At 42.9% G+C, this 21,381-nt stretch overlaps 1 protein-coding gene across 4 annotated transcripts in view; it reads left to right on the top strand.

Annotated features, from left to right (window-relative positions):
* Positions 1-20,769, top strand: part of KATNA1 (katanin catalytic subunit A1) — a 62,530-nt gene extending 41,761 nt beyond the window's left edge. For all 4 annotated transcript variants that reach the window (XM_068279513.1, XM_068279512.1, XM_068279514.1 and 1 more), the window contains 3 exons: positions 881-1,015; positions 15,599-15,725; positions 19,961-20,769. In XM_068279513.1, coding sequence (XP_068135614.1) covers positions 881-1,015; positions 15,599-15,725; positions 19,961-20,159 — 461 coding nt within the window. In that variant the 3' untranslated portion in view covers positions 20,160-20,769. The remainder of the gene's footprint in view (positions 1-880; positions 1,016-15,598; positions 15,726-19,960) is intronic.
* The last annotated feature ends 612 nt before the right edge of the window (positions 20,770-21,381 follow it).

Below are 21,381 nucleotides of genomic sequence, written 5' to 3'. Positions count from 1 at the left end.
AAAATAAACATACACACCATACTTGCCTCCCGTGTAGTCTACTCATCAATATTTCTCTTCTCCTGTGTCTTGTTAGTCCACTGTGATCAGTGAAATTCTCCGTACTCCACTCACAAAAAAGGTCATTGCCCCATAACAGCTTTCTGGTCAGCGCACTGTTAAACTGCAATATCGCCCACTTGAGCCTTGGGAAAACATGGACATTATCTTGCTCATCAGTTGTCCTTTCAGTTATAACTGAAATAAAAGTTTGCTTTCCTAAAACAGAAAGAATTTGCTATAATTCAGGTTATAACTGACAACTGATATAGTGGAAAAGGCCTAATGGTGGGCACACACCATACAATTTTTTTTAAATATCTTTTCAATTCAAGAATTGCAATCAATTTTTCTGATTGTAACATTTCAAAAATCTGACCAATGTACCACACACATTTTTTCCCCAATTATGAAAAAGATTGAAAACTCTGAAAAAAAATTAACAAATCTCTGAAAAATCATAAAAATTGATCAGAAAAATCCAACACTCCCGATTTTCTTTTTTTTTTTTTGAATAAAAACGTGAAATTCAATCAGTTTCCCAAACGGAAAAAAAAAAAAAAAAAGCTTTCAGTTTTTCAGGACAACTGATCAGTTTTATCAAATTGCCATAAAATTGGATCATTTTATTGTATGGTGTGTAGCCACCTTAAGGCCTTCAGTTCTTGTAATGAGTAATTAAATCCGTGTCACACTCTTCCATGTTTATGAAAAATAAGTGTGCCTTTTATTCAGCCCAGATGCAGTAAGAAACAATTTTGCATTGATTTTTTTTTTTTTATATTGTGATTGTTGTAGGTGTGAGAGGTTATTTCATCCTGCCTTCTCTCTCTCACTTTAGGTGTGGGAGGTGCATCGGAAAACGAAGACCCATCTAAAATGGTGATGGTTCTAGCAGCTACTAACTTTCCATGGGATATTGATGAAGCATTAAGGAGACGTTTGGAGAAAAGAATTTATATCCCTCTGCCCTCAGGTGGGTGTGCCTTTCTGCACAAAAAGCTAATTTACCGAACTGTGCACATAAGGAAAATTCTCAGCAGTTTGCAAATCCAAGATACCAGTAGAGACAGACAAATGTGGCTCCACCTGCAGCTAAATGTTGGCATGTTCTGTGGGTAGGTGGGTTCACTTCTTCATGGCACAAACTCAAATGACTTTTTTATGGACTCTTGGATTTATGCGTGCAAGTCCTCTCTTCAGGTTGGGTGAGCATCCAAGCACATCTGCTGCATTCAAGCAGTGTTCCATGTGGTGTAGAAACGTCCTTGTTCCACTATAGTCATGTTTAAACGTTTATTAATACTTAAGTGTACAATGGCATGTCATTTATACTTCGGGCTCATTCACATTTTAAAATTGCAGGGTGCCTTTGCATTAAATACAATTCAGCACAATGCACCATTCACATGATGATCTGTATTTTGTTTGAGCCCTTTCAATGCACTGACTAGGATGTTCAAACAAACTGAGAAAAATGCAGCATGCTATAGTTTTCAAACCACTCTGTAGCATAACAGAGTTGGTGAAAACATAAAGCCCATGTCACTATGCATCTCAATATGAACGTGATTTGGCGACTGATTAAAGAAAGGATAGAGTTGCTGGAGCTACTTATTTTATACTGGAGGCAACTAACATAACATAGATATACCAATTAGTCAATTTATTAATGATACACATCCAAAAACACAATCCCCCAGATACAAAACCATCAATATGAAAAAGTTACTCCCACCAGTTAAAAACAAAGAACAATGGCAGAGTTCATAGCTATAACGCAGCAGGCGATGACAACCCTGATGCCACGCCCAATGTGGACGTGAAACGTGTCGGTGGGTGGAGCTGTAGCAGACACAGCTGGTGTACATGCTATAACACAGCATCCCTGATCCACACGAGCCCTGAACTGATGGCTATCGTGTTTGGTGTGCACGCGGAGATATTCAAGCCGACAGTCTTATCGATAGTCGGGCCTGCTACACACATGGACAGTCATCATTATCAACGCTACTTGGAGTGTCAGTAGAGCCTTTGAAGCATAAAGGGAGACAACTCTATGGTTGAGACCCATCCATATTATGTGATATGTGCAATATTTCTGGCGAACATGTTATATATAAGGTATCTGTTATATATGTTATCTTCATCTCTAACCTTTTGGAACTAGAACTTGTTGTTTTTATATATGGAATTAAGGTGGAGGGGGGGGGGGGCTGTTTCAGAGACAGTGTGGCAGTATGAATGGTTGATGCATGCGCGGACAAATGCTTTGAGTGATGGTATTATTCTCTGGCCAGAGACAAATTGTCATCTTGCATCTTGACATCACCTGCTGCGTTATGGCTATGAACTCTGCCATTGTTCTGTTTTTAACTAGTGGGAGTAACTTTTTCATATTGATGGTTTTGTATCTGGGGGATTGTGTTTTTGGATCTGTGTATCATTAATAAATTGACTAATTGGTATATCTATGGTGGCCTTTATGACCTGTTTGAATAATTAGTAGTTCTTATTGTGTGGTAAGGTCGGCCCCACCCTCTATCCCTTGAGGGTTGAGAAACCTGTGGTTCTAAAGCAACATTACACTTTTAAATTATTGAACTAACATATCTAGCCATCGCATATCCGACAGATACCATTAGGTTTTCCTCTGGTCCCATAACTCTTTTCTGTGATGTAAAACATGGGGTGAGGTAGCCTTATTTAAAAGAATAGGCTTAGATAGTTACCATAGATGTGTTTACAGGTGATATGCTGTTTAGACTGGAACTTGCAGCCACTTTAGGCCTGGTTCACTTCTGCGTTTTTTTGCGGATACGGCCATCGGGATTAGGTATACTGTATAGAACTAAACTGAGTGCCAAACTAAAAACATTTAGTTTTTCTGAAGAAAGCTGGAATTTCCATTTAGAGGATTGAGCATTAAAGGATACCACAACTGAAATGTGACATAATGAGATAGACATGTGTATGTACAGTGCCTAGCACACAGATAACTATGCTGTGTTCCTTTTTTTCTTTCTCTGCCTGAAAGAGTTAAATATCAGGTATGTAAGTGGCTGACTCAGTCCTGACTCAGACAGGAAGTGACTACAGTGTGACCCTCACTGATAAGAAATTCCCGTTTTTTTATCTCTTTACTGCTCTCAGAAGCCAATTTCTGCTAGGAAAGTGTTTTATAGTTGGAATTTCTTATCAGTGAGGGTCACACTGTAGTCACTTCCTGTCTGAGTCAGGACTGAGTCAGCCACTTACATACCTGATATTTAACTCTTTCAGGCAGAGAAAGAAAAAAAGGAACACAGCATAGTTATCTGTGTGCTAGGCACTGTACATACACATGTCTATCTCATTATGTCACATTTCAGTTGTGGTATCCTTTAAAGATGCATAACAAATTACCTTTCCTTGCCCTGGCTTCATAACATACTTTACTAGTTAAAGTGTACCTGCGATAACTGTAACTAGCTATAGCTATATTTACCCGGGGCTTCCTCCAGCCCCATGAGGTGCGTGGGTTTTCTCTCCAGCCGCTCTGTTGTCCTGGAATCTTCCCCGGTAATCTGGCCAGTCGTGTGCTTTTGCGCCTGCCACACATGCGCAGAACAGCGGGGCTTGCCAGATTACCGGCAGAGATTACAGGACAATGGAGTGGCCGAAGAGGACGGCGAGGGAGCACACATACCTCCATGGAGCTGGAGGAAGCCCCAGGTAAGTATAACTATGCCCATTACAGTTATCTCATGTTTCCTTTAATTGCTTATTTGTTTATTTTTATTTGAATTCTCCTGCGAGTTGAACCAGTTTCGTGTAGTGCACTGGGTTAGGTCTGTCCTATATCCTCTATTCCTTAAAGGTAACCTGAAGGGAGAGGTATATGAAGGCTGCCATATTTATTTCTTTTTAAGCAATACCAGTTGTCTGGCAGGCCTGCTGATCTTTCTGGTCACTAGTTTCTGAATTACACACTTGAAACAAGCATGCAGCTAATCTTGTCAGGTTTTTGTCAGAAATATTTGATCTGCATGCTTGTTCAGAGTCTATGGCTAAAAGTATTAGTGGCAGAAGATCAACAGGCCAGCCGGGCAACTGGCTGGTATTGTTTAAAATTAAATGTCAGCATCCATATCCCTCTCACTTCAGGTTTCCTTTTAACCATTTAAGGACCGGGCTAATTGAAATCTACAGCCTGTTTTGGTGGGCGTAGATTTCAATTAGCCACCGCTGCGCGCATCTGCCATTTTCGTCTCGCCGCATCTCACAGGCTCTGCCTGTCTCTGACGGCAGAGCCATGTGACCCGGTCAGGAGCCGATTTAATTGGCTCCTGGCCCTGTCTATCAATGTAAACCGCTCCCATTGGCTTACATTGATGGACACGGTCAGGAGCCAATGAAAGCATCTCCTGACTGGCTCACATGGCTCTGCCGTCACAGAGACGGCAGAGTCTATGTCCTGGGGTACCGGCGTGTGGCGATGGCGGCGGGTATGTGCGGCAATTCATCAGTATTTCGTCGGGATTCTGCGTTCGTGTACCAGCGGTCTCTGGTCCTTAAGGGGGCAGAGACTGCTGGTACTTACGTGGTTAAAGCACACCTGTACTCGGTGCAAAAAAAAAAAGTTACCGGTACCTACCTCAGTAGAGGGAAGCCTTTGAAGGATCCCGATCCTCTTAGACCCCTCCAGTCTCTGCCCTCCATGTACAGGCATGGCCCCGCTGCACAGACCCCAGTGGGTTTGCACAGTAGCAGGGAGCTGATGGTGCACTGAGCAAAATGCAGTACACTAGTGGCTCTGTACTGCTGTGCAGGCGCAGGCCGTACTTTGCGCCAGCACAGTGTCTGCGCTCTTACATGGAGGGAAGCGCAGGCACAAGCAGTCTTCACCATTAATGGCGAAGATTGTTTAGAGGGTCGCACCGCGGGAGGGGGCCATAGGAAAAATCGGAGAAGCATATGGACTGTACAGAGGCTTCGCTCAACTGAGGTATCGCACTTGTTTTTCTATGCTGACTACAGGTACTCTTTTAAGTGCTATTTAATTTCTCACTAAGAAAAATAGACATTTATGAGTTTTTCTGTTCTCCAGATACAAAAGTTAAGTTAAACAAGAGCCTGAAAATAAAGAATTAAGTAGCCATGTGCCCCCAGATGCTGCAGCTAAATAGCAATGTGCCCCCAGGTATCAGTATTTGGTAGCCAGTAGCATTAGCAAGCCATGTATGCCTATCCAATAGCATTATTAGCTAGCCAGCTGTGCTTCTCGATTGGCAGTAGACTTAATACTGTGAGACCTCACCCTCTTCAAATAGATAGATGGAATTAGCTAATTCTATGAGCCACTCATAAAGCATTAAGTCCCCAGATGTGCCCCAGATTAGCAGTAGTAGGTAGTCCTTTAAGTGTCTAGAAAGGTTTGGGTAGAGAGCTGTTTTCCCACTTAGCAGTATTGGGTAGTGATTTAACCACTTGAGGACCTAGGGCTTTCTACCCCTTAAGGACCGGCCACTTTTTTTCCATTCAGACCACTGCAGCTTTCACGGTTTATTGCTCGCTCATACAACCTACCACCTAAATGAATTTTGGCTCCTTTTCTTGTCACTAATAAAGCTTTCTTTTGATGCTATTTGATTGCTCCTGCGATTTTTACTTTTTATTATATTCATCAAAAAAGACATGAATTTTGGCAAAAAAATGATTTTTTTAACTTTCTGTGCTGACATTTTTCAAATAAAGTAAAATTTCTGTATACATGCAGCGCGAAAAATGTGGACAAACATGTTTTTGATAAAAAAAAACCCATTCAGTGTATATTTATTGGTTTGGGTAAAAGTTATAGCGTTTACAAACTATGGTGCCAAAAGTGAATTTTCCCATTTTCAAGCATCTCTGACTTTTCTGACCCCCTGTCATGTTTCATGAGGGGCTAGAATTCCAGGATAGTATAAATACCCCCCAAATGACCCCATTTTGGAAAGAAGACATCCCAAAGTATTCACTGAGAGGCATAGTGAGTTCATAGAAGATATTTTTTGTCACAAGTAAGCGGAAAATGACACTTTGTGAGGAAAAAAAAAAAAAAAAAAAAGTTTCCATTTCTTCTAACTTGCGACAAAAAAAAATGAAATCTGCCACGGACTCACCATGCCCCTCTCTGAATACCTTGAAGGGTCTACTTTCCAAAATGGGATCATTTGTGGGGTGTGTTTACTGTCCTGACATTTTGGGGGGTGCTAAATTGTAAGCACCCCTGTAAAGCCTAAAGGTGCTCATTGGACTTTGGACCCCTTAGCGCAGTTAGGCTGCAAAAAAGTGCCACACATGTGGTATTGCCGTACTCAGGAGAAGTAGTATAATGTGTTTTGAGGTGTATTTTTACACATACCCATGCTGGGTGGGAGAAATATCTCTGTAAATGACAATTTGTTAATTTTTTTTACACACAATTGTCCATTTACAGAGATATTTCTCCCACTCAGCATGGGTATGTGTAAAAATACACCACAAAACACATTATACTACTTCTCCTGAGTACGGCGATACCACATGTGTGGCACTTTTTTGCACCCTAACTGCGCTAAAGGGCCCAAAGTCCAATGAGTACCTTTAGGATTTCACAGGTCATTTTGAGAAATTTCGTTTCAAGACTACTCCTCACGGTTTAGGGCCCCTAAAATGCCAGGGCAGTATAGGAACCCCACAAATGACCCCATTTTAGAAAGAAGACACCCCAAGGTATTCCGTTAGTAGTATGGCGAGTTCATAGAAGATTTTATTTTTTGTCACAAGTTAGCGGAAAATGACACTTTGTGAAAAAACACAATTAAAATCAATTTCCGCTAACTTTTGACAAAAAATAAAATCTTCTATGAACTCACCATACTCCTAACGGAATACCTTGGGGTGTCTTCTTTCTAAAATGGGGTCATTTGTGGGGTTCCTATACTGCCCTGGCATTTTAGGGGCCCTAAACCGTGAGGAGTAGTCTTGAAACGAAATTTCTCAAAATGACCTGTGAAATCCTAAAGGTACTCATTGGACTTTGGGCCCTTTAGCGCACTTAGGGTGCAAAAAAGTGCCACACATGTGGTATCGCCATACTCGGGAGAAGTAGTACAATGTGTTTTGGGGTGTATTTTTACACATACCCATGCTGGGTGGGAGAAATTTCTATGTAAATGGACAATTGTGTGTAAAAAAATCAAACAATTGTCATTTACAGAGATATTTCTCCCACTTAGCATGGGTATGTGTAAAAATACACCCCAAAACGCATTATACTACTTCTCCTGAGTACGGCGGTACCACATGTGTGGCACTTTTTTACACCCTAAGTACGCTAAGGGGCCCAAAGTCCAATGAGTACCTTTAGGATTTCACAGGTCATTTTTGTTTCAAGACTACTCCTCACGGTTTAGGGCCCCTAAAATGCCAGGGCAGTATAGGAACCCCACTAATGACCCCATTTTAGAAAGAAGACACCCCAAGGTATTCCGTTAGGAGTATGGTGAGTTCATAGAAGTTTTTATTTTTTTGTCACAAGTTAGCGGAAATTGATTTTAATAGTTTTTTTTCACAAAGTGTCATTTTCCGCTAACTTGTGACAAAAAATAAAATCTTCTATGAACTCACCATACTCCGTACGGAATACCTTTGGGTGTCTTCTTTCTAGAATGGGGTCATTTGTGGGGTTCCTATACTGCCCTGGCATTTTAGGGGCCCTAAACCGTGAGGAGTAGTCTTGAAACCAAATGTCGCAAAATGACCTGTGAAATCCTAAAGGTACTCATTGGACTTTGGGCCCCTTAGCGTACTTAGGGTGTAAAAAAGTGCCACACATGTGGTACCGCTGTACTCAGGAGAAGTAGTATAATGCGTTTTGGGGTGTATTTTTACACATACCCATGCTAAGTGGGAGAAATATCTCTGTAAATGACAATTGTTTGATTTTTTTACACACAATTGTCCATTTACATAGAAATTTCTCCCACCCAGCATGGGTATGTGTAAAAATACACCCCAAAACACATTATACTACTTTTCCTGAGTACGGCGGTACCACATGTGTGACACTTTTTTGCAGCCTAGGTGCGCTAAGGTGCCCAACGTCCTATTCACAGGTCATTTTGAGGCATTTGTTTTCTAGACTACTCCTCGCGGTTTAGGGCCCCTAAAATGCCAGGGCAGTATAGGAACCCCACAAGTGACCCCATTTTAGAAAGAAGACACCCCAAGGTATTCCGTTAGGTGTATGGCAAGTTCATAGAAGATTTTATTTTTTGTCACAAGTTAGTGAAAAATGACACTTTGTGAAAAAAAACTAATAAAAATTAATTTCCGCTAACTTTTGACAAAAAATTAAATCTTCTATGAACTCGTCATACACCTAACATAATACCTTGGGGTGTCTTTTTTTTCTAAAATGGGGTCACTTGTGGGGTTCCTATACCGCCCTGGCATTTTACAGGCCCAAAACCGTGAGTAGTCTGGAAACCAAATGTCTCAAAATGACTGTTCAGGGGTATAAGCATCTGCAAATTTTGATGACAGGTGGTCTATGAGGGGGCGAATTTTGTGGAACCGGTCATAAGCAGGGTGGGCTTTTAGATGACAGGTTGTATTGGGCCTGATCTGATGGATAGGAGTGCTAGGGGGGTGACAGGAGGTGATTGATGGGTGTCTCAGGGGGTGGTTAGAGGGGAAAATAGATGCAATCCATGCACTGGGGAGGTGATCGGAAGGGGGTCTGAGGGTTTGGCCGAGTGATCAGGAGCCCACACGGGGCAAATTGGGGCCTGATCTGATGGGTAGGTGTGCTAGGGGGTGACAGGAGGTGATTGATGGGTGTCTCAAGGTGTGATTAGAGGGGGGAATGGATGCAAGCAATGCACTGGCGAGGTGATCAGGGCTGGGGTCTGAGGGCATTCTGAGGGTGTGGGCGGGTGATTGAGTGCCCTAGGGGCAGATAGGGGTCTAATCTGATAGGTAGCAGTGACAGGGGGTGATTGATGGGTAATTAGTGGGTGTTTAGGGTAGAGAATAGATGGAAACACTGCGCTTGGGTGGTGATCTGATGTCGGATCTGCGGGCGATCTATTGGTGTGGGTGGGTGATCAGTTTGCCCGCAAGGGGCAGGTTAGGGGCTGATTGATGGGTGGCAGTGACAGCGGGTGATTGATGGGTGGCAGTGACAGGGGGTGATTGATGGGTGGCAGTGACAGGGGGTGATTGATGGGTGATTGATAGGTGATTGACAGGTAATCAGTGGGTTATTACAGGGGAGAACAGATGTAAATATTGCACTGGCGAATTGATAAGGGGGGGTCTGAGGGCAATCTGAGCGTGTAGGCGGTCGATTGGGTGCCCGCAAGGGGCAGATTAGGGTCTGATCTGATAGGTAACAGTGACAGGTGGTGATAGGGAGTGATTGATGGGTGATTGATGGGTAATTAGTGGGTGTTTAGAGGAGAGAATAGATGGAAACACTGCGCTTGGGTGGTGATCTGATGTCGGATCTGCGGGCGATCTATTGGTGTGGGTGGGTGATCAGATTGCCCGCAAGGGGCAGGTTAGGGGCTGATTGTTGGGTGGCAGTGACAGGGGGTGATTGATGGGTGATAGGTGATTGGCAGGTGATTGACAGGTGATCAGTGGGTTATTACAGGGAAGGACAGATGTAATTAATGCACTGGCGAATTGATAAGGGGGGGGGGGGGGGGGTCTGAGGGCAATCTGAGCGTGTGGGCAGGTGATTGGGTGCCCGCAAGGGGCAGATTAGGGTCTGATCTGATAGGTAACAGTGACAGGTGGTGATAGGGGGTGATTGATGGGTAATTAGTGGGTGTTTAGAGAAGATAACAGATGTAAACGATACATTTGGGAGGTAATCTGACGGCGGGTTTGCGGGCGATCTAATGGTGTGGGTGGGTGATCAGATTGCCCGCAAGGGGCAGGTTAGGGGCTGATTGATGGGTGGCAGTGACAGGGGGTGATTGATGGGTGATAGGTGATTGGCAGGTGATTGACAGGTGATCAGTGGGTTATTACAGGGAAGAACAGATGTAATTAATGCACTGGTGAATTGATAAGGGGGGGTCAGAGGGCAATCTGAGCGTGTGGGCGGGTGATTGGGTGCCCGCAAGGGGCAGATTAGGGTCTGATCTGATAGGTAAAAGTGACAAGTGGTGATAGGGGGTGATTGATGGGTGATTGATGGGTAATTAGTGGGTGTTTAGAGGAGAGAATAGATGTAAACAATGGATTTGGGAGGTGATCTGATGTCGGATCTGTGGGCGATCTATTGGTGTGGGGGGGTGATCAGATTGCCCGCAAGGGGCAGGTTAGGGGCTGATTGATGGGTGGCAGTGACAGGGGGTGATTGACGGGTGATTGACGGGTGATTGACGGGTGATTGACAGGTGATTGACAGGTGATCAGGGGGATAGATGCATACAGTAAACAGGGGGGGGTGGTCTGGGGGGGGGGGGGTCTGGGGAGAATCTGAGGGGTGGGGGGTGATCAGGAGGGGGCAGGGAGCAGGGGGGGGATAAAAAAAAAAATAGCGTTGACAGATAGTGACAGGGAGTGATTGATGGGTGATTAGGGGGGTGATTGGGTGCAAACAGGGGTCTGGGGGGTGGGCAGGGGGGGGGGTCTGATGGGTGCTGTGGGCGATCTGGGGCGGGGGGGGGGAGAAAATCAGTGTGCTTGGTGCAGACTAGGGTGGCTGCAGCCTGCCCTGGTGGTCCCTCGGACACTGGGACCACCAGGGCAGGAGGCAGCCTGTATAATACACTTTGTAAACATTACAAAGTGTATTATACACTTTGTATGCGGCGATCGCGGGGTTAACATCCCGCCGGCGCTTCCGTATAGCCGGCGGGATGTTGCGGCGAGCGAGCGGTGACAGGCGCCGGCGGAGGATCGCGTCACGGATGACGCGATCGCTCCGCCCATGCCCTTAAATGGACCGCCGCCTCTGTGGGTGAGGCCGTCCTGCAGGGCTCCACTTCCCCGCCGCCCCTGTGTAGTGGGCGGTCGGGAAGTGGTTAAGCACCCAGCCAGACATGTCAGTCGATTAGCAGTAAGATTGGTAACTTATCGGTCTTGCCATTGCAATTACTCCTCCATATGGTGTTACACATTGGCGGATTATGTGCCCACTATCACTTCTTGGGAGCCATGGATATGGAGATGCTGCGGGAAGAGAAAGGTTCTCTCTGTTCACCACTCTGCAGTTCAAGGGAGACTGCTGGGGGTCTTTTGAGGGTCACAATGAAACGCCTAAACTCTGGTTGGTCCCACACTTCATGAGGAAGCTATCTTGTGGGTAATCCGGTTCTGCTGTGCTCAAATAGTTGTTTTAGTAGAACAGAGTTTAGGGGAATGTAAGCATGATCCAGGCAATAATGGGCAACAATACAAAAAAAAATCACTTGTTTAGATGTACTCTGTGAGGTAAGCATGCAACAGTGCATATAGATATTTACCGCAATACAGTGATCGCCAGCACACCAGTTAAAAAAAAAAACAGACAAATGCACTTTATTGTAATGGCATGCTCCATGTGACTTTGAGCATGCCATCTTTTTAACCACTTCCCAACCACAGTTTTTTTTTTTTTCCCCCTTAAAAACCAGAGCAATTTTCATATCATGCTCCTTCCATCAATTCGCTAATAACATTATCGTTATTTATCACAAAGAAATGATCTATATACAGGGAGTGCAGAATTATTAGGCAAGTTGTATTTTTGAGGAATAATTTTATTATTGAACAACCATGTTCTCAATTAACCCAAAAAACTCATTAATATCAAAGCTGAATATTTTTGAAAGTAGTGTTTAGTTTGTTTTTAGTTTTAGCTATTTTAGGGGGATATCTGTGTGTGCAGGTGACTATTACTGTGCATAATTATTAGGCAACTTGACAAAAAACAAATATATACCCATTTCAATTATTTATTTTTACCAGTGAAACCAATATATCATCTCAACATTCACAAATATACATTTCTGACATTCAAAAACAAAACCAAAACAAATCAGTGACCAATATAGCCACCTTTCTTTGCAAGGACACTCAAAAGCCTGCCATCCATGGATTCTGTCAGTGTTTTCATCTGTTCACCATCAACATTGCGTGCAGCAGCAACCACAGCCTCCCAGACACTGTTCAGAGAGGTGTACTGTTTTCCCTCCTTGTAAATCTCACATTTTATGATGGACCACAGGTTCTCAATGGGGTTCAGATCAGGTGAACAAAGAGGCCATGTCATTAGTTTTTCTTTTTTTATACCCTTTCTTGCCAGCCACGCTGTGGAGTACTTGGACGCGTGTGATGGAGCATTTTCCTGCATGAAAATCATGTTTTTCTTGAAGGATGCAGACTTCTTCCTGTACCACTGCTTGAAGAAGGTGTCTTCCAGAAACTGGCAGTAGGACTGGGAGTTGAGCTTGACTCCATCCTCAACCCGAAAAGGCCCCACAAGCTCATCTTTGATGATACCAGCACAAACCAGTACTCCTTGCTGGCGTCTGAGTCGGACTGGAGCTCTCTGCCCTTTACCAATCCAGCCACGGGCCCATTCATCTGGCCCATCAAGACTCACTCTTATTTCATCAGTCCATAAAACCTTAGAAAAATCAGTCTTGAGATATTTCTTGGCCCAGTCTTGACGTTTCAGCTTGTGTGTCTTGTTCAGTGGTGGTCGTCTTTCAGCCTTTCTTACCTTGGCCATGTCTCTGAGTATTGCACACCTTGTGCTTTTGGGCACTCCAGTGATGTTGCAGCTCTGAAATATGGCCAAACTGGTGGCATCTTGGCAGCTGCACGCTTGACTTTTCTCAGTTTATGGGCAGTTATTTTGCGCCTTGGTTTTTCCACACGCTTCTTGCCACCCTGTTGACTATTTTGAATTAAACGCTTGATTGTTCGATGATCACGCTTCAGAAGCTTTGCAATTTTAAGAGTGCTGCATCCCTCTGCAAGATATCGCACTATTTTTGACTTTTCTGAGCCTGTCAAGTCCTTCTTTTGACCCATTTTGCCAAAGTAAAGGGCGTTGCCTAATAATTATGCACACCTGATATAGGGTGTTGATGTCATTAGACCACACCCCTTCTCATTACAGAGATTCACATCACCTAATATGCTTAATTGGTAGTAGGCTTTCGAGCCTATACAGCTTGGAGTAAGACAACATGCATAAAGAGGATGATGTGGTCAAAATACTCATTTGCCTAATAATTCTGCACTCCCTGTATTGTTTTTTTTTTTTTGCCACCAATAAGGCTTTCTTTGGGTGGTACTTTTTGCTAAGAACTATTTTGTTACATACATTTTAGAGGGAATAATAAGAAGAAAAATGAAAAAAAAATAATTTCTCAGTTTTCGGCCATTATAGTTTTAAAATAAAACGTGCTGCCGTAATTAAAACCCACACATTTTATTTGCCCATTTGTCCCGGTTATTGCAACATTTAAAATATTTCCCTAGGTCAACGTATGACGCCAATATTTTATCTGGAAATAAAGGTGCATTTTTTCAGTTTAGTGATTTCTAATTATATATATCTAATCAAAATCCTTTATTTGCAAAATTAACAGTAATATTCCTTCCTGACATTAACATATTAAGTCTATAAGTTAACAATTTTTTTTTTTAATTTTTAAATTGTCTTTTTAATTTTATTATTTTTATAAGTGTTTTATTGGGTAACTATAGGGTAGGAATGTAAGGAGTTAAAATGTAATAAAATGTATGTATATATATATATATATATATATATATATATATATATATATATATATATATATATATATATATATATATATATATATATATATATATATATATATATATATATATATATATATATATAATGTGTGTGTGTGTGTATGTTTGAGTGCATTTTACTTTTTGGCCACAAGATGGCACTGCATTTATCTTCAGAGTACATAAACAGTACTCGGAAGTAGTTAGTGTATCTGTTTACGTGAATGAAATGCTGGCATCAGCGTGATGCCGGCTTTTCATTCATCGCGGGGACATCCATCGTGATGGGAACAAGCTGTTAGCGGCGGCAGTGCGGCGATTCTGATCGGCGAGGTAAACAACGTGGGTACGTGTATTTACACCCCTGGTTGTAAAGCAGTATGCAGGGGGCCGTAAATACACGATCCGGCGGTGGTGAAGTGGTTAAAGAGAACCTGAACTGAAAATAAAAAATCAAAATAACCATACACAGGTCATACTAATCTCCTGTGCAGTCTACTCCTCTATCTTTCTCCTCTCCTGTACCCTGTTTGTCCACTGTGATCAATGAAATTCTCCGTCCTCCAATATAAAAATGGACATTATTCCCTAACAGCTTCCTGGTCAGCACACTGTTAAACTGTAATATCACCCGCTTGAGCCATAGGGAAACATGAACCTTACCTTGCACATCAGTTGTAACTGACAGCTACTGATATATAACTGACAGCAACTGGTATATTTCTGTTCTGACAAAATATTGTCAGAACTGCAAAGAACCACTGTAAGAAGAAAATGGTGTTCTTCTGAAAGTAAATGACGGTGAGGTTCGTATGTAATATTCATTTGCAGCTACATCATGTATTTATTTTAAATAATTTTACTCTCTTCAGGTTCCCTTTAACCAGTTCACCCCCAAGGGTTTTTATCGGACCAGAGCAATTTTCACCTGTCAGTGCTCCTCCCTTTTATTCGCTAATAACTTTATTACTACTACTTATTACAACAAAATTATACATCGTTTTTTTCGCCACCAATTAGGCTTTCTGTGGGTAGTACATTTGCTATGTATTTTTTTATTATAAATGTATTTTAACTGGAAAAATAAGAAAAAAAATTGAAAAAAATAATTATTTCTCAGTTTTCGGGCCATTATAGTTTTAAAGTAAAACATTCTCCTGTGGATAAACCCACACGTTTTATTTGCCCATTTGTCCTGATTATTAAACCGTGTAAATTATGAAATTATGTCCCTATGACAATGTATGGCAACAATATATTCTTTGGAAATATAGGTGTTATTTTTTTTTTTATTTTTTTTTTTTTAGTCCAGCCTTTAATTACCAATTTACCCTCATAAAATATAGATTAAAATAGTCCCTAAGGCAACTAGCCTTATATTTTGATTTTTTTTTTGGGGGGGGGGGGGGCGCACACACGTGCAGAGCGGCGATTGGAGTGAGCGACTTATTAAAACGTCTTGTTGCTGTTAACAGGCTCAAACATGACATTTTAATAAGTCAGAATGTCATTAACTGGTTAAGCATGCCTGGACAATAAATGTGTTTTCATCATTTTTTTTCTTAATGGTGTTGATGTCTAATTAAGACTACTATGGCTCGTCTTTAAAGACTTCCGATTGTGTCAGAATCTGGGCAGCATAATGCATTTAGATGTGCTGCTACTATTTTTACTGCCAGGTGATTACATCTCACATGCTGAAATTGCAAAGCATTATTTTAAATCTTTGAAGTGTCCCATTAACATATTGTCTATATTTGTAATCTATATTTTGATTTTCCAGCTAAAGGAAGAGAGGAGCTTCTGGGAATAAACCTTAAAGAGCTGGAGCTGGCAGATGATGTAGACATGAATCACATTGCACAGAACATGGAAGGTTACTCTGGAGCAGATATTACTAATGTGTGCAGGTACACAGTTATAAGTAACCTATAAATTTTCATAATTTGTGTTTATTACAAAAGGCTATATAGCATAAGATTTAACCACTTGAGGACTCAGCCTTTACCCCCCCCCCCCCCCCCCCCTTAAGGACCAGCGCTGATTAATGAGATCTGTGCTGGGTGGGCTCTACAGCCCCCAGCACAGATCAAACATTAGGCAGAGTGACCAGATCGCCCCCCCCCCCCTTTTCCCCACTAGGATGATGTGCTGGGGAGGTCTGATCGCTCCTGCCTGCGTGTGGCTGGCGGGGGGCACCTCAAAGCCCCCTCCACCGCAGGATTCCCCCTCTCCTCCCTCCCTTCCCCGGAGATCGGAGGCTGCACAGGAACGGATCTGTCCTGTGCAGCCTCTAACAGGCTCCTGCCTGTCATGTGACAGCGATCCCCGGCCGCTGATTGGCCGGGGATCGCTGATCTGGTACAACGCTGCTACTGTTAGCAGCGTTGTACAAATGTAAACAAAGCGGATTATTTCCGCTTGTGTTTACATTTAGCCTGCGAGCCGCGATCGGCGGCCCGCAGGCTATTCACGGAGCCCCCCGCCGTAAATTGACAGGAAGCAGCCGCTCGCGCGAGTGGCTGTTTCCAGAGTAATTAGCCGCTGGTCCTGCAGCTACCCCTTTGCCAACGCGCGTTATGAGTGCGCGGTCGGCAAGTGGTTAAGGCAGAGTATCTCCCAAATGGCATAGTAACTGCTGGAACTTTGCGGCCTCGTGAATTCCCCCCCCCCCTCCCCCTCCCCCCCGCAAAACTAAAAAACTAAGCCAGCCAGGCCTCTACAGACCCTGCCAAGCCACCTCCAAAAAAAACCTCCCCCCCCCCCCCCCCATGCAAAGGCAGATTCCTCCTGCCCCCGATGATATAGCAGAGTGCAGCAGCAAAACCTATACATTACCAGCTTCCTGCAACAAGACACATCCTCCTTTTACCTCTCTTCAGTCGTGCTGTGCACTGTCTCCTTGCAGATCCCATCCTTTTATGTTATGTGATGTGCAACAGGAAGCCACAGGGAGAGGAGTACGTAGCTCCGCTGTAAGCCGGTGATGCATATGTATTGATGCTTAGCTGCTGTGGCCCCCATCCCTTTTCCCCAATGGCTATTGTTACGCCAGTGGTAACAGCCATACTGAGCCCCCTACTTATTTACTTTGCTGACAGAGGTCTACATTTATAACTTGATAGATGTGTCCTGGGGTCCCACATTTGATGTACTTCACCCTTATATCTGTACCTCACTTCTGGCCTTTCCCACGCTATGAGCCTTACTTCTCTGTTCCTCTCTTGTATTGTGCCTTCCATGCAGATTAGTGCTTATGGAGTATGCTGTTTCATAAATGCCTACATCTGGAATGTGTTGTTTGTCTCCGTCCTCTTCCTCCATCCTTACGAGCATGTCTATCATGAGTCGTCTCTTCAGAAATATGACTGTGTGACATCATGCATGCCATGTGATGTTACATGATGAATGTTCCTATGATGTTGGAAAAAGAGAATGGTGGCAGCTGATTCAAAGTAAGAATACATTGCAGAAGCAAGTAACCAGGCCAACAGCAACTCTATAAGCACAAAGAAGTAAATTTCTGTGGGTGGGGCTTAAAGAGAACCTAAACTGAAAATAAAAAGCCAAAATAACCATACTTACCTCCTGTGTAGTCTACTCCTCAATCTTTCTCCTCTCCTGCGTCCCATTTGTCCACTGTGATCAATGAAATTCTCTGTCCTCCATTTTAAAAATGGCCATTACCCCATAACAGCTTCCTGGTCAGTACACTGTAATATCACCCACTTGAGCCATAGAGAAACATGGAGATTACCTTGCACATTCATTTGTAACTGACAGCTGCTGATGTATAATTGACAGCTACTGGTATATTTCAGTTCTGACAAAATATTGTTAGAACTGGAAGGGATCACTGTAAGAAGAAAATGGTGAGCTTCTGAGAAAAACTGACAGTGAGGTTAGTATGTAATATTCATTTGCAGCTACGTCTTGTGTTTATTTTAAATATTTTGCCTACCTTCAGGTTCCCTTTAAGCTGGTCGCCATCATCGCAGCAATGCTATGCTGCTTACCCCGCAAAACGGTAATTCAGAGCTCTGGCAGTTGCCAGACTCCGAATTACAACTCCCACGGAGTTGCTACAACTCGGATGGGGGAATAATATTTAACACCTCTAGGGAGTTTAGCAGCAGCAGGGAGGGCCGTCATTAAGCTTGCCCTGTACAGAACTGCCCGGCACAGTCATAACATGTACCCCCATAAGCAATACTCTGCAAGAGGAAGGAGTGTGCTGGCATGGCACCTGGTATGAATACATAGTGCATGTGTAGCCGGCAGACATCAATGGCACTATTGCAAAGCCTACTCTCTCCTCATAACAGGATTATCTCCTGTACTGCATTTTACTATCCATGATTCTTATGAAAACTTCTACACCAAGGCTACATAATTATGATTACTGTATTTGATTTATATAGCACCAGCATCTTCTGTGGCACTTTACAGAGAATAGAGTATAAGCAGTTACAAATCAATGGTGGGATAAAAGTAATACACAAAGTAACTCACAAGTGAACAAGTCAGCTAAAGGATTGTACAGAGTTGGAAAACATGTACCCGCATTACAGAACACTTAAAAAAAACCACACAGGAGATTTTATTATATACTCTGGCTTTCTTCTATTTCCATCTGTCTACTCTATTTTACTCTAATATTTGCAAGTTCCATATTGTAAAACAAGGTTTGTAATCCAAGTAAGATGTGCCTGTATTTATGTATTGTCCCAACACGGTGATTAGCTTCATGTTGTGTTGTGGAATAAATTACACCATTAATTTGCTTGTTGCATTTTCTATATTTTATATTGAGATTTCTTGGTGCTTCTGTATTTTATTTTTTATTTTTTTCTTCTGGTTTCATCAAACTTAAATAATCATAAAAAAACACAATGGGAAAGTGAGCCATCCAAGCTTGCATTTTAAGGGGTTAATGGATAGAACAATCGCTAAAGGGAAGCTGTGTAGAAGATGGAAGTGTTGGGGGTCGAGGGCCAGGAGAGTGTCTTAATCTTACCCAAGACACTACTGTATGTTCATAATTCATAAAGCTTTGCCGTTTTACTGTTGCATGACATATACATGAACCCTGTATTTGACATATTGATCAATGGGTTCAGCAAGAGTGTCAGTCCACCAATCCATGATACAGCAGATAGAGAGGAAGAGAGCCCAAGATAAGTCTGTTTCCATGTTCATATGCTGCTGTATTTTCCCAACTGTGCATTTTGGGGAGACATTTTAAAGACTAGTCGACTTAAAGAGAGTCTGAAGCGAGAATAGATCTCGCTTCAGACCTCATAGCTAGCAGGGGCATGCGTGCCCCTGCTAAAACGCCGCTATAGCGCGGCTTAACGGGGGTCCCTGTCCCCCCAAACCCCCTCCGTGCAGCGGGGGAGCGCTTCCTGGTTGGGGCAGGGCTAACCGCCGCAGCCCTGCCCCATGCGCGTCTGTCAGACGCGTATCTCCGCCTCTCCCCCGCCCCTCTCAGTCTTCCTTCACTGAGAGGGGCGGGGGAGAGGCGGTGATGCGCGTCTGATAGACGCGACTGGAGGCAGGGCTGCAGCCGTTAGCCCTGCCTCCAGGAAGACAATCCCCACGACCAACTTGCCGACCATCTTTTGCGGGGGGTGAATTGGGGGTGAAGGGACCCCCGTTTAGCCGCGGGATAGCGGCGTTTTAGCAGGGGCACACGTGCCCCTGCTATATATAAGACCTGAAGCGAGATTTAGTCTCGCTTCAGTGTCTCTTTAATAGAGGCTGGTGTAGGCATTTTATTCCTTAGTATCCACACAAATGCATAGACAAAGTTGGGATGGTCAATGATACGCAAATTTCAAGTTGTTGCATGATTTAACATTACAAATTTATGCAGCTTGAAATTAACTTATTAAATCTCACCTAGGTCCATTTTCAAACTGAATAAATGTGTAATTTGCATAATCATCCACTTAGGTTTATTTGCATATTATTAGATGACTTGTAGGTGTGTGCCCATTCAGTTTAGAGCAACAATTTAACTTCCATGTCTGTTATTTATAGTGCTAAAGATACGTTTGTTGTTTTTTTTTGTTTTGTTTTTTTTATATAAACCAATTTTACGTATTGTTTTCTAATGTGACATCCTGTACTTCTGTTTCCACAGAGACGCCTCTTTGATGGCAATGAGGAGACGTATTGAAGGGCTAACTCCCGAAGAAATTAGAAATCTCTCAAAAGACGACATGCACATGCCAACCACAATGGAAGACTTTGAGATGGCCTTGAAGAAAGTGTCCAAATCTGTATCTGCTACAGACATTGAAAAGTATGAAAAGTGGATAGAGGAATTTGGATCTTGTTGAACTGGACATACACTTAATTTAAGTGAAAAGCAACCTATTAGTCCACAAAATATGTTTTGTCTGCAAACACAAAAATTGCCTGCTTACTATTGTGATGTTTCCATGATAGGCAGCCATGCTGTTTTTGCTGCTAGGGCTTTGGTTAGCAGTTTCCATCTCGTAATGTACCCCATACATGGAACTACATATTCATGGCCAGTGACATGCAAATAATTCTGATGCAAACTTTATGGGAATTGTATGCAAATATATGTAGTTTGAAAATGGACCATGCATGGTTTAATTTTCAAGCTGTATAAATTCGTGTAAAATTAACAAATTTTGCATCAACTTAGGGATGGTCAATGACATGCTAATGACTCTATTTACATGTCACAGATGACGTTATTCTCCCAGAATGCTCCTGGGAGACGGTCTTGGTAACTTTTTACTTATGAAACCACCTATTATTAGTGTACTAGAGGAATCTATACATGCAGACATTCAATTCTGGTTTAGGTTCACTTAAAACATTCTTCTTAAAAAAATAAAAAATCTGCCTTATGTCTTAACTGATTTCATGTATTATTTGTAGAGTGCTGGCACTGGATTCTATTTTTATGATCTTTTGTATTTACTATGATTCTTAAAGTAATAAAAAAAAAAAAAAAAAAAAACTTCAGTTGATTTACGTCTTTAAAGTGAACCTCCAGACTAAAAAGTCTACTCAGCAGCACTGAAAAGGCTTGGTGTTTCTTTAACAGTTTCACAGCATCCAGGGCTGGTTCTAGTAACAATGGGGCCCCTGGGCAACATTAACAAGGAGGTCCCCCAACAGACACCCCACCCGACCAAAAAGCAATTATGGGCCCTTTGTTGCAGCCAAATTTCCTTACAGGGCCCCTTAGCTTGCTGCTATCAGTCTGTAGTTCCATGCACTCCCTGATTTCATCCTCGAAGGGGCACCTCTCCTCAATGACCTGACGCATGTTAATACGTAATATGCCGCAAGTCACAGAAAAGATGCAGCCAGAGGTGGATGAAGACAGGAGCACACATAGCCACAGACTGAAAGAGGAGTGCCCTCGCCAGCACAGGTGAGACGCTACTCTGCCAAAGACTCTGCAGAGGCCCTGGAGAGCAGCAGTTAAGTTGGGGGGAGGGCCCCTGCAGGCTCTGGGGCAATTTCCCCCTTTGCCTCTATGGTAGCGCCGGCCCTGACAGCATCAGAACTTTGTTTATC

The sequence above is a fragment of the Hyperolius riggenbachi genome, chromosome 4, assembly GCF_040937935.1.
Source record: "Hyperolius riggenbachi isolate aHypRig1 chromosome 4, aHypRig1.pri, whole genome shotgun sequence".
Taxonomy (NCBI): Eukaryota; Metazoa; Chordata; class Amphibia; order Anura; family Hyperoliidae; genus Hyperolius; species Hyperolius riggenbachi.
This window is presented reverse-complemented; position numbering and strand designations above follow the sequence as displayed.